This window comes from Populus alba, chromosome 5, assembly GCF_005239225.2.
Source record: "Populus alba chromosome 5, ASM523922v2, whole genome shotgun sequence".
NCBI lineage: Eukaryota > Viridiplantae > Streptophyta > Magnoliopsida > Malpighiales > Salicaceae > Populus > Populus alba.
The window spans coordinates 1,045,973-1,060,393 of NC_133288.1; the positions used below are offsets into that span (position 1 = coordinate 1,045,973).

The 14,421-nt window shown below is 32.3% G+C and overlaps 1 protein-coding gene across 1 annotated transcript; it reads left to right on the top strand.

Annotated features, from left to right (window-relative positions):
- Nucleotides 1-9,003: 9,003 nt before the first annotated feature.
- Nucleotides 9,004-12,732, top strand: LOC118035020 (cuscuta receptor 1). Its single transcript, XM_073409182.1, is given in 3 exon segments — nucleotides 9,004-9,402; nucleotides 9,553-9,752; nucleotides 10,621-12,732. Coding segments are annotated over 3 exon segments (2,706 nt in total). The 5' UTR covers nucleotides 9,004-9,008.
- Nucleotides 12,733-14,421: the final 1,689 nt, after the last annotated feature.

Genomic DNA, 14,421 nt, shown 5'->3' on the forward strand with positions numbered 1-14,421 from the left:
TAAGAAAAAAGACAACCACTCACATTGACTTGGTGCATCTAGTGGAACCTAATATGTCAAAAAAAAAATAAAAATAATGAATTTTCTTAATCACAAATTCACATATGGCTTTTTAGAGTATTGTTGTTTTTTTCCAAGTTTAATCACAAATCCACAGATCCGGGGGTATATTTAGTATTGTAGTTTAATCACCAATCCACGGAGTAATTTGTTTTTCACTTTTACTACGGCTTCGTTTGTTTGCTGGAAAGTAGTTTCCTTTTAGAAAGTGAATTCTGGGGAAAGTGAATTCCGAGAAAGTATTTTCCGATATTTGGTAGTGTAATGGAAAATGAGTTGGAAAACACTTTCCAGTGTTTGGTTATGTCATGGAAAATGAGCTGGAAAATAACTTATTAATATTTTATTTTTCTCAAGTGTATTAAAATAATGAGAAACAAATCTTATAAATTAAAAAGTTGAATGAGAATGAAATTGAAAAAAAATATAATTTCATAAATTATCTCAAATAAAATAAATAATAATCAAAATAATAGAGATCAAATCTAAAAAATTAAAAAAAAAAGATGAAGAAATTAAAATAATAATAATCAACATTTTATAAATTATTTCAAATAAAATAAGTAACAATCAAAAGAATGAAGACCAAATTTGATAGATACAAAATTTCAATAAAAAAAATGATAAGGAAAAAGCAAAAAGCAATTATAAAAATAAAGACCAAAGTTAATATAAAAATAAAATTTTAAGAGATGAAATTGAAAAATAAATACTAAAATATATATATATATAGCAATCAAAAGTTTGAGGATCAAATTTGATATAATCAACAAATAATGATATTTCTAATTTTTTCACAACTTCCGGAAAGTGTTTTCCCCTCAAATTTTTCAGGAAAAAACTTTCCTGAAAACCAAGCCAAACTTTCATTTTACTGGAAAGTGTTTTCCATTGAACAACTTTCCTACTAACAAACAAACACAAGAAAGTTTGGAAAGTGATTTTCCGGAAACCACTTTCCGGAAAACAAACACAACTAAAGGGAAAACACTTTCCTGAAAACCAAGTCAAATTTTTCTTTGACTGGAAAGTGTTTTCCGTTGACCGGATTGGAAAGTGCTTTCCCGGAAACCACTTTCCGGAAAACAAACACAGCTAAAGGGAAAACATTTTCCTGAAAACCAAGTCAAATTTTTCTTTGACTAGAAAGTGTTTTCCGTTGACCAACTTTTCTAATAACAAACAAACACAGGAAAGTTTGGAAAATAGTTTTCCAAAAATTACTTTCCGGGAAACAAACATGCCCTACGTGTGAAAGTCAATTGACTGTATGCAGAGAGCCAAAGTGTACAGTATTCACAGTCCCAAATACACATAACACTGCTTAGTTCTCGCTACTGTGCTCATTAACATTAACTATTTATTGAAAAGTTGATTTAAATTGAACAGAATTTATATGTCAAACGTCATAAATTTAAACCAAATAAAGTTGATGACGATAGCACTCATTTTTTTTGGTTTTATATTCAAAAGTGTTATCGAATTAGCTTATATGTGAAATTAAACTAATTTTTTTTTTTTTAGCAATCTTAAATATGCATAATGAGAAATCCAAGTGACTCGGTTAATAGTTGGCCTGACTTGAATAAATACCTAACTGCAATCTATTAATTATTTATTTTTTATATATAAAAAAACAATGTTGTTTTATCCTTGTTCTGCTTTCTCATTAATTATTTAAGATTTGTGAAAGATATGATACAGGATTTCCTTTTTTATACGCTATATTTTTAAAAAAGTATTTTTTTGAAAATATATATTAATAATATTAAAATTCATTTTCTTGCACCAAATTCATTTTGATGGGATAGAGATTGATGCAGTGGATAATTGGGAATTTTGACTTCATAGGTCTACGAAGAATAAAAACAAGCGCTAGTGGTTGTTTTTCAAATAATTTTTTATATTAAAATATATATTAATAATATTTTTTTTTATTTTTTAAAAATTATTTTTAATATCAGCACATCAAAATAATTTAAAAATACTAAAACTATATTAATTTGAAGTTAATAAAAAATAAAAAAAATTAAATTTATTTAAAAATAGTTTTAAAACACAAAAATAAATTACCATAAAAACTTAAATTAAATGACTTTTTAAATATACAAAGAAAAAAAAAACAAAATAGCTTACACAACAAGTTGGTGAACATGCGGCTCCACAAGCTTGAAGAAAAACATTAACAGACTAATTAAAATAATTGTGGGTTTAATATCAAATCAATCGCTCAAATAATTAAAATTTATTTTGATGATGTGGATTATAGGAATCTTGACTTCCCAAGTCTATGAAGAAAAGTAAAGCAGTAAACAAGAAGTTGGAATATCCTTTAATCCAACACCACAAACCGAGTGATCTGTGCCGTGGTGCGGTCCCCTGGCTAGCACTGTCCGTGAAGATTCTCCCATTCAATGAAGCCCAAGTCTCCCTTGGATAATTAATTCAGCATAGAAAATTCAATGATACAGATAATTGTCACTGTCCGATCAAACGCATGAAGAGGACAAATTAAATAGTATTAATGCTAAAGGGCTATCAAAATATTGTTACAGAACAGTAATGGAGAAAGCGGGTTATCCAACTTTTGACTAATTTAATATACACCCGACATTTAGCACAAAATAGGACAACAATTGCTGAGAAAGTGGCATGCAAATAACTTAAATTGACTCCTCCCAGATAAAATCATGGAAACTGAACAATATATGCAGATAAAATCATGAAAATGGCCAAAGTATAGTATAAACTTTTTATTTGACTTTAAATATATCAATTGATCATGTTTTAGATAATGTTTTCATCAAATAATTCAATATTACAAGATTAAGTTTAGTTAATCAAGTAATTTAACATAAAACAAACACTGTTTTATTGCAAGCCATTGATATTGTCTTTTATTTTCATTTTATTGGCCCACATGGTGGTTTTTGTTGGTCATCTCTGCCCTGACTTTCTTCATTCAAAACACATCAATATTTTAATCAATGCATTTTTTTCTTTGGCAGTTATATATATATATATATATATATATATATATATATATATATATATATATATATATATATATAAAGTGCAAGTGGATGGTGAAGCTACCGGGAAATCACTTCATTCCATAAAAAAAATTGAGGAAGAAATTTTTTTGATTCCACAGGAACAAATCAGAACATGACTTTCCATGTCTATACATGAAGAAAAGAGTAAAAGGATATAAATGAGATAAAAGTTCAAATAAGAGGATATTTTCATGCCTTCTTGTGACTTTCAATTTTTCACATTTGATTTTGAAATAATTACGGGACTTGCCATTGCAAATTGGCGTACATTTGGGCCTTTGGCACTTTTCGCGCTATTTTTTTTTTTTACTTAATCGCGGCGGTTGCGTGTCAAAAAAATTTTAATTTTATTTTTAAATAAAATATAATCACTTTAATATTAATTGAGATATGTGTTTGGGAGTGTGAAGTGAAGTGATTATATAAAATATAATCATATATATATAATCACTTCTCACATCGCGGATATAACTTTAATATGTCAAACAGCATAAATTGAAACGAAATAAAGTTATACGGTCTCCCTAATCAAAATGTGCCTTGACATGTGAGAAGATGTACAAAAGAAGTTTTTTTGGATGGTAAAAACGAGATTCGCTTGCAAACTTCCAACAGCGAAAAGCTTGTGAACATCCTCGAATCAACATCATAGGATAGTTTTTATAAAATCGAGATGAGACCCGTTTGATTGAGGATCAAGGCCGTGTTTGATTGAAGTAAAGTGAATTCTTGGAATTTACTTTCCTGCTTTTTCTATGTTTGACGACAAGAAAGGAAAAATAATCAAAGGAAAATGAATTCCAATCAACCTAAAAATAATAACGTTGCTAAAGGGAAGTGTTTTTCTTATGTAAAGAAAAAAAAACACTTTCCTTTTTTCTACATACCCTTAGCTGTTCAACGAGAATACAGCTGGGCCAATGAATTATTATTTACTTGCTACAGTAGCAAGTGAATTATAATTCACTGCTACTGTAGCAGTGAATTAAAATGCAAAGAGGAGATTACATGTGGTCTGCTGCTCCTGAAAATGAAGACGAAGCCGGTTCTCTCGGGTGGTTCTTCTTTTTATTGTCACTGTTCGTCCTCCATTTTTTGTGGTTCTTGGCCTGTTTCCCCTGCCCTTCTTCCTCTGTTTTGCTGGTTCAGGTGCTGTGGCGAAGACGATGATTGGCAGGCTTTTATGTTTCTGCTTTTCCTCTACTCTTCTGGTTCTGTTTCGTTTGCTTCTCTGTTATTCTGGGTTTTTTCTTTGATTTTTGGCTCCCTTTAATTCCTCTCCTCTCTGTTCGTCACCTGTTGTTCTTCCTTCTCTTGCGTCTTCTGCCTCTGTTTCGTTCTGGTCTTCGATCACTCGTTCCTGGTTTTTGGTTGCTAGCCTCTTCCCCGGGTTTTTCTTCTGTTTATGATGGGTTTTTTTTTTTTTTTTTTTTTTTTTTTTCTGGTGTGCTTGCGTCCCCCCTTTTATAGAGAAGCTTCCCCTCAACCAGTCCTACATTTGTAGGACTATTATGGAATCCACGAACGAGATAGTGGGCAAGAGATATGGTCCATGACCGGATTTGTTGCAGTAGATTTCCCTGTTGAACAGGCTTCATCCGCGCAAGCGTAGGAGACGATAAACAATGCTTCCAAAACGACGCCGTTGTGTCCTTGGGCATGGCTGTTTTTCAATTTAGTCCCTAGACAGTGTAAACTTAACAATTGGGACCCTAATCAGAAATAATTGATTTCTAATTGTGCCCTTGGATTAAATTTAATTGAATCATTGAGTTATAGCGTCATTTACACAACAATCCTGGGTTTTTGATTAAATCAAAGTTTAATTAAGTCCTCAAACTCATTAATTTTTCAATTAAACTCTTGATTTCATTAATTAAAATAATCTAAATTTTAATTAAATCAATTCTCCAATTAAACCCTTGATTTAATTAATTAAACTAGTCAAGAGTTTAATTAAATCTTTAAACTTCCAATCATGTTGCCCTTAACCCAAATTTTAATTCATTCTTCATTTATTTTATTTTTATTTTTCATCATCTTTTTTTTTAAAATAATAAAAATAAAAAAGGTCAAAAATTGGGTTATGACAATTGTAAGTGATTAAATATTTTATATATATTAGATAAACTTGAAAAAAAATTTAATTCATTAATAAATTATTTTCCAGTTCATTTTCCATAACACTACCAAACATCGGAAAATACTTTCTCGGAATTCACTTTTCAGGAATTCACTTTCCCCAGAATTCACTTTCCAAAAGGAAACCACTTTCCTGCAAACAAACGTAGCCCAAAACAAGGTCGAGTTTACAAAATAAAAAAGGAAAAAAAAATCCAAATGACTCGGTTAATGATTGGCATGACTTGAATAAATACCTGGCTGCAAATAGTTAACTCTTTATTTTTTTTCCATATAAAACGATGTTGTTTCACACATCAATTATTGTCTTATAAGAGACAAATGACTTCCCAAGTCTATGAAAAACAAAAAGCAAAGGAGCTTACACAACAAGTTGGAGAAACCTCCCTTTCCATAAGCTTGAAGAAAAACATTAACAGACTAATGAAAATAATTGTAGGGCCAAGATCAAATCAATTGCTGAAACGGTAATCACTATTTATTTTAATTATGTTAAATTTTTACATTAAAGAGTTTATGTTGAAACATAATTTTTAATATTAAAAGTAAGATTAATCATGTTTTAGATAATGTTTTCATCAAATAATTCAATATTACAGGATTAATTTAGTTAATCAAGTAATTTAACATATAGATAAATCAAGATGAAACCCATTTGATTGAGGATCAAAACCGGGACAAGTTTAAAAAAATTGAAAAAGGGAAAAATCTAAGTGACTCGGCTAATGCTTAGCTTGACTTGAATATATATATATATATATATATATTGGAGTTGATCTAAGTTAATCCAGTGACCTCATAAAAAAAATCATGACCCCAGCCTTATTTCTAGTCAACCCCAAACCAGGTTTAATGATGATTTTTTGAAATATTATGGAAGACCGCTAGTATGCATAAGGAAATCACCATTATTGTAATAAGGGTTGTTTTTTAAAATATATTTTTGCTCGAATATATATCAAAATAATATATTTTTTATTTTTTAAAATTTATTTTTGATATTAATACATTATAACTAACTAAAAATATATAAAAAATAATTTTAATAAAAAAATCAAATTTTTATAAAATATTGTTTGACCACGTTTTCAAGGTTCGTATTAAGACATCTAACCACACTACTAAACACACCCTAAGGCCAAACAATATCATGTTGATACATTTCCAAGTGAAAACTACTTTGAAAAACAACGAAAAACACATTCCCAAATACACCTAAGGCTAAACAAATAAATGAAATAATATTCGAATCCAAAACTATTCAAAAAAGAAATGAAATAAAGAAAACATCTCAAAACATAGAATCGGCACCAGGTACGCAGATAAAAGTCATGGAAATGGACAAAGCGTGTTATAAATAGGACCTATGGTTGCCCAAACTCACATAACAAACAACAATATTCTACAAACTGTTATCTAAGATTTCTGCTCTCTCTTCATAGAATTATCTAAGATTTCTGCTCTCTCTTCATATTTCTATCTTCCACCAAATCTGGGTTTGCTCACAGTCTGTTCGGCAATGTTAGATTTATTTCTGAACTCTGAAGATTTTCTTGTTTAATTTTGTGTTTCCTCTTAATTTAATAAAAATGCACATGGTTTTATTACTATAATGATGAGAATCAATAGAGTCTTGCATTTGAAATTAGACCCTACAATCTAACCTCTTAATTAGCTGTTGAGATTGTTACATAACAAAATAGAACAATCCCCTGTTTCATGATGTTCTTGGTCCTTTCTCCACTAAATTATCATGCTTTTATTCAAGTTGAATTTGAGCTCTTGGATTGTTAGGGTAACAAAATATAACAATCCCCTGTTTCATGATGTTCTTGGATCCTTTCTCCTCTAAATTATCCATTTATCATGCTTTTATTCAAGTTGAATTTGAGCTCTTGGATTGTTAGGGTGGCATCGTTTTCCAACATGCCATAATTTCTTCCGCAAGGAAATCATTAGGAAATTAAAGTACTGGTTGGTGCTGCTATGCAACCGCATCAGTTCCACCATCGTCACCAAGGTTGTCAAAATCGCGTGACTCGTAAAATCGTACGATTTTAGGAGTCAAAACATGCATTACGGGTTGAATCGGTTAAAAAAATCAAAAATGGGTAAAATCGGGTTGAAATCGGGTAAAATCGTAAAAATCGGATGATATCGCGTAAAATCGCGATATCATGACCGATTTTACGATTTCAATTTAAAGGCCCCCAATATAATTGGTCCGGCCCTCCCCCAATATAATTGCTCCCCCCCAATATTATAATTGCTCATTTGCTCCCCCAATATTATCTATGAAACCATTATCTTCTTGTTCATTATTAGGCACCTGCTGCAATTGCGAGTTTGTTTCACTGCAACTTCGCAACGGAGGTCCACAACGAAAAACAAGTGAAAGTGGGTGATCAAATTTCTTTAATAGATGACAGTCATTCCCTGATACTGGTTGAATCCTAGCTTTTAAATCATGCTCCGACAAGAGTTTTTTTTAAAATTAAAAGGTCGTGAGGAGACCACCAGTTTCTATAAGGAAACCGCCAAGAAATTACTGCTTGATGGTATTTTAAAATCAAAATGGCAGACCTCAAGTCAAGCATATGCGTACAAATGGGTGCTCCATTCAAGGTTTCATTAGGTACTTGATCTGAGACAAAAGGTGAAAAATCATTAATATCAAATTAAATCAAACCAAAAAATTCTAGTAATTATGCAGGAAACTGTTTCTCTAAGATTTGCTTATAAAAATCCATATTGAGATTAAACTGGGTCCTGCATGCGTTCTCGAAAGCTGACAATAGTGGACGTGGAGTATTTTTATTTTTCTTTTATAATAATCAAGTGGACATATCATTAATTAAGAAAAGTGATTTATTGTGCATGAGACCCACATGAATTTTGCGTTTGAAACGCTGAAACGGAAAAGCAACGAAAACATGCTTTTCATTCTCTGCGGCTAATAAAAAACAAGGAACAGTGCAATGAATTGCACTGTTCACAAGTGAATTGCACTGTACGCAGGTTTTTTTTATTTTTTTTTTTATTTTTTTTTTAATGTGTTAATTGTATTATAACTAGTTTGCAGAATTAAATTCGTTCGCGACGTGAATAATATTTTTTTTCTCGAAATTTTCTTTTGAAAAACTAGTATAGAGTGAATTAAATTCACTCACACAGTAATATCAATTTTGTAGTTTTTATCGAATGAATTTTGTACATAATGAAATTATAAACAGTTTAATAGAATAATAAAAAATATTTTATATAAAGTATTATTTTTTTCATGATATAATAGGAGTAATTAATTTTACAATATTTAAATTTAAAAACCATCAATATTAATATATATTTTTTAAAATTATTTTATAAACCTCAATTTGAAAAGCATTTTTTAAACCAAACACATTAAACTACTTTTTCTTCAACCTCAATTTCAACCACAGTTTTAACCAAACACTCATTTTTTCAAATCAACCTCAACTAAAAGTACTTTTTATAAAACAACTTTTTTCAAACCACAACCACAACAGCTACCGTAATGCCAAACACACTCTAAAGCTAGTGCGCTAGTAGGAAGATGGCAAACTACAAATGAGAAGCAGATTTCTCTGAAAAAAGATCGTGAGGAGACCACCAAAGTCTAAAAGTTTATCACGGGAAAATCCTATGATCAAACGCATGAAGAGGACAAATTAAATTGTATATAAGAGACAGCTTGCTTGCTTGCTTTTGTATGTGGTCAAGTGGAGCGTTATGAAGATGAGGGAAATGTGGGTGTGGATGCTCCTCATGGCACTGTCCTTCGTCAACGACCGGAGCCATTGTTGTGTGGAGGAAGAGAGAGTTAGTCTCTTAGAGATAAAAGCTTGGTTCAATCATGCACGTGCAGCTGGGTCCTATGATCAGCTAGAAGGTTGGGATAAAGAGTATTTTAATTGCTGTGACTGGGATCCGCATAGGGTTGTGTGTGACAACACCACAAACCGAGTGATCGAACTACATCTTTCAGGTGTAAATTATGAGGACTTGGGTCTCAATGCAGTCGAAGAGTACTTGTATCTCAATGCGTCTTTGTTTCTGCCTTTCAAAGAACTGGAGATTCTCGACTTAAGCGTCAACCAATTAGTTGGTGGCTTCAAGAACCAAGGTTCTATGCTTTCAATTTTCTTTTAGTTAACACATAAAGTTAATTATATTTCAAGTAACTTTACATTGAATCTTTATGGATATTGGGATGATTGATATATAAATCTGTATATATCTGTTAATTTCTTTGTTTCCCATAATTTTCTTTCATGTTTTCAAGTATTAGCTTGAGGGTTGAGGAATTTGAAAGAACTTGATCTGAGTTACAGTAAATTTAATGACAGTGTTTTATCATCTTTAAGTGGGTTTTCAACTCTCAAATCTCTATATTTATCAAAAAACATGTTGACAGGATCAACTAGTATTAATGATAAAGTTGTAAATCATTCCTATCTTGAATGGCATTTCTTAGTGAGGCTTAATTTATTTTTTAGTGAACTTGTCTAATAAATAGATGTGTATTAACCATTAACTTTTGTTCAATTTTTAAAATTTTATTAAAGGAATGGAGGTGATATGTTAGAAGTTTACTCCTAATGTTACATATAGAAAAGGATAAAATCTAGAGTTTCTCAATCTAAAATTTCTCAGTCTTAAATTTAGGGTAGCTAGCAGATGCATGGACACGTGTTAGAAGTTGTTAAGAGTCGGTTAGAGTTAGTTAACAATATAATAAATGGTGTAATGCATGTGGGGAAGTATATATATAATGGTAGGAGGATTACGCACGCAAGAAATAACAAAATCATTCTCCTCTCATTTATTTCTCTGTTTTCCTTCTGTTTAACAGATGATTATATTACAATACACAAAATGGATACTTCCACTCTATCCTTCTTGACCAAAAATCTAGAGTTTCTTAATCTCTAAAATTTCCTAGTCTTAAATTATAGAAAAAAATTTGAATTAAAAAAATTATGAATATCAATAATCTAGATAATTAATCTCTAAAAAAAACTAACAAAACAAAGTTGTTTAAATATAATCTAGAACTGACCTAGCTATTGAAACAAAAATCAACTAAAATTTTAAAACCTCACTAAGCACTTACATAATTGATATATTATTATTCCCTTAACATGAATATATTAATATATTCTAAGGCTGGTGTGAACTGAAGAATCTGAAGAATCTTGAACAACTATTTATCTCAGGAAACAATCTAAAGGGCTCACTCCCTCATTGTTTGGGAAATCTATCATCTCTACAAATCTTGGATTTATCTGACAACCAATTGAAGGGGAATATTGCCTCTAGTCACCTTTCCCATCTTACGCAGCTCAGATACCTCAAAGTTTCAAATAACTACTTTCAAGTTCCAATATCATTTGGTTCATTTATGAACCTCTCCAACCTCAAGTTCATTGTATGCGATAACAATGAACTAATAGTTGCACCCAGTTTTCAGCCTTCAGCTCCCAAGTTACAGCTTCTTTACTTCAGTGCTTCAAACTGTACTTCAAAACCACTCAAAGCTAGATTTCCAAACTTCCTGCATAGCCAACATGATTTGGTGTTTGTTGATCTATCCCACAACAAATTCGTTGGAGAACCTTTCCCATCTTGGCTGTTTGAGAATAATACAAAGTTAAATCGACTATATTTGAGAGACACCTCATTTATAGGTCCTTTGCAGCTGCCACAACATCCAACACCTAATCTTCATACAGTAGATATGTCTGGCAACACCATACATGGTCAAATTGCAAGGAACATATGTTCAATTTTTCCACGGTTAAAGAACTTCATGATGGCTAACAACAGCCTCACAGGTTGCATTCCTCCTTGTTTTGGGAATATGAGCTCTCTCGGATACTTGGATCTTTCCAACAATCATATGTCTTGTGAACTGCTTGAGCATAATTTGCCAACAGTAGGCTCCTCGTTGTGGTTTTTGAAGCTGTCCAACAACAACTTCAATGGGCGATTACCACCACCTGTGTTCAACATGACTTATCTACTTTACCTCTTTCTAGATGGAAACAAATTTGCAGGACAAGTATCTGATACCTTTTCTCTTGCATCATCATTTTCGTGGTTTGTTATCAGCAACAATCTTTTGTCAGGCATGCTTCCAAGGGGAATTGGGAACTCTTCACTAAACGAACTTGATGGAATTGATTTGTCCAGAAATCATTTTGAAGGTACCATTCCAATAGAATATTTCAATTCTTCTGGGCTTGAATTTTTAGATCTTTCTGAAAACAATCTGTTTGGGTCTTTGCCTTTGCTGTTGGGCTTCCGTGCATCAGATTTACACTATGTCCACCTTTATAGAAATCAATTGAGCGGTCCACTGCCATATGCTTTTTGTAATCTCTCTTCGTTGGTGACATTAGATCTCGGCGATAACAACTTAACTGGGCCCATTCCAAATTGGATTTATAGCCTTTCGGAATTGAGCATTTTTGTTCTCAAATCTAATCAATTCAATGGGAAACTACCTCATCAGTTATGCTTGTTAAGGAAATTAAACATATTGGATCTTTCAGAAAATAACTTTTCTGGTCCGTTACCCTCATGTTTGAGCAATTTAAATTTTATGGCATCAGATGAAAAAACTTTGGTTGACACTAGTATGGAGTCACAAGATGAAGAAATAACTTTGGTTGACACTAGTGTGAAGTACTCACTAGATGAAGAAATATTTGCATCCACAGGGGGAAGAGAATTGGAGAACGAAGGTTATCTTGTTGATAAAATTTTGTGGCCAGAGATCAGTGTAAAAATAACTGTAGAGCTTACAACAAAGAAAAACTTCTACATTTACGAAGGCGAAATCCTTCGTTACATGTCTGCTTTGGATCTTTCTTGTAACAGATTCACTGGAGAAATCCCGATAGAATGGGGAAACTTAAGTGGGATACATTCTCTAAATCTGTCACAAAATAATCTCACTGGATTGATCCCTTCATCCTTCTTCAATCCGAAGCAGCTAGAGAGCTTGGATCTTTCTCACAACAACTTGAATGGGAGAATTCCAGAACAGCTCGTTGAACTGACCTTTCTAGAAGTTTTCAACGTGTCGTACAATAATTTGTCAGGAAGAACACCGAAGATGAAAAATCAATTTACTACTTTTGATGAGAGTAGTTATAAAGGGAATCCTCTTCTTTGTGGACCTCCATTGCAAAAAAGTTGTGACAAAACAGAATCACCATCCGCGAGAGTGCCTAATGATTTCAATGGAGATGGTGGCTTCATAGACATGGACAGTTTCTATGCCAGCTTTGGTGTGTTTTACATAACTGTGGTGTTGACAATTGCAGCAGTACTGTGCATAAATCCGCATTGGCGACGCAGGTGGTTTTACTTCATTGAAGAATGCATTGACACTTGCTGCTGCTTTTTGGCAATTAACTTTCCCAAGTTGTCCAGATTCAGAAGGTGATTGGATCTTATCAGGAGCGTGTGGGCTGCTTTCTGAATTTGTTGTAATCCTCTGTGGAGAAGCAGTCGCATTCCAAATCAATGGTTGCTCACTGCATGTTTAGCAATTTGCCTGTGAGAAGTGTTCTTGTTGCTTAGCCTTTCTGTTTTGATGTGACTTGTGTTTGTCCTTGTGCTTGTATCAGTAATTGTTTGTATCAGTTATGTTGAGTTATGTTGTGCTGAGCAACCAACCAATTCTTGGCTTCTTGTAATACGGGATTTATTCATAAGAAATAGTTTGCAGTATCGTATTTTCTCAAATAAAAAACGGTTTCTCTTATCCCTGTTGTTTCTTTGGCCTGTGGCCTTCTATTTTTTAAAAACTGGAGCAATTTAAAATACCACAGTATACTTTCAATGAGGAAAATAGTTGATGAGCACATTCATTTTCTGCCATCTCTTGATATTTTATTTTAAAAATTAGTTTGGAGTGCTCAGAGGCTACGAGCATTAAACATTAAACATTAAACAAAAGATGATACTAGAAAGGAGAAATGATAGCGTTGGAAGTAGTTTCTCTTATTCCTGTTCTTTATTTGGCCTGTAGGCTCTTTTGGTTAGCTAACATACAGTGGAATCATGCATATTTAATGAAATTAATCAGACATTCTCTATATAGGGAGCAGGAAACTTTCAATGAGGACAATAGTTGATGATCTATTGATTGATTACAGTCGATACATTGGAAACAATTGCGAATGCTTCCCATAAGTTTTCCAGCTTAAGATGAGTGGATGTATGAATTCCCCTAAATAGTAGAAGATTAATATGAGTGGTATGTTCCATTGACCTCGAAGGATAGCTTGTTGACTCTTGCTCAAGTTGATCCCTTTGTTCATTTGAACAGAGGATTTAACTTTCATATATACCCTTTTTCAAAATATAATCAACCAGCTTTCTGAAATGAAAATATAATTTTCACATCCCATCATTATTTCTACATCCAAATTGAAATGAAAATGATCTTAACTTGAAGCTTCGGCAAGAAAACTCTAAGCAGTTCAGGCTTCCTTTATTTCTCTCTCCAGAGGTATCTTCTTCTAGTAGAACTCCAGCTTTCTGACCTCCAAGATGGACCTCTCAGCATTTTTGTTCCTGATTTTTTTCCTTGAAGGACTTCCTTCGAGCAGCATCTAGGGCTTGATATAAATTATGAATGTAATCCAACAACAGGTTTGTATTTTTTTGATCCCTTGTCCCAAGAAGTGAAAATGGTTTTTTGCAGATGAAGCTCATGATTATGTGGAGAGCATAGTTTACAGTACACACCAAACATGAAGTTGTGGACTGTTACAAATTAAGAGCTGACTTAGATATTTCTAGCTTTTCTTTTTCATTCATGCCTTTGAATTTTCTAAAGATATCAGTTTACGTAGAGTGCTCTGGTGTGTTATCTGTTATCATTTATGCCTATTTTCTTCATGAGCCTCTGTAGATGATTTAAAGCTCTGCATTGACATTTAGCACATTGTTGATGGGTGCTCGTTTCTTGCGAATGCAGCAGCATGGATCTGATATGCTTCAATTTTTTTGAAAATCATAGTGTTTCAGCACACCATTCTCCTCCATTGAACTAGCTTGTTAAGTTTAGTACTGCTTATTTTCTTTGAATTGTGCTTTAGCACTTTTAACTTTAAAAATGTAATAA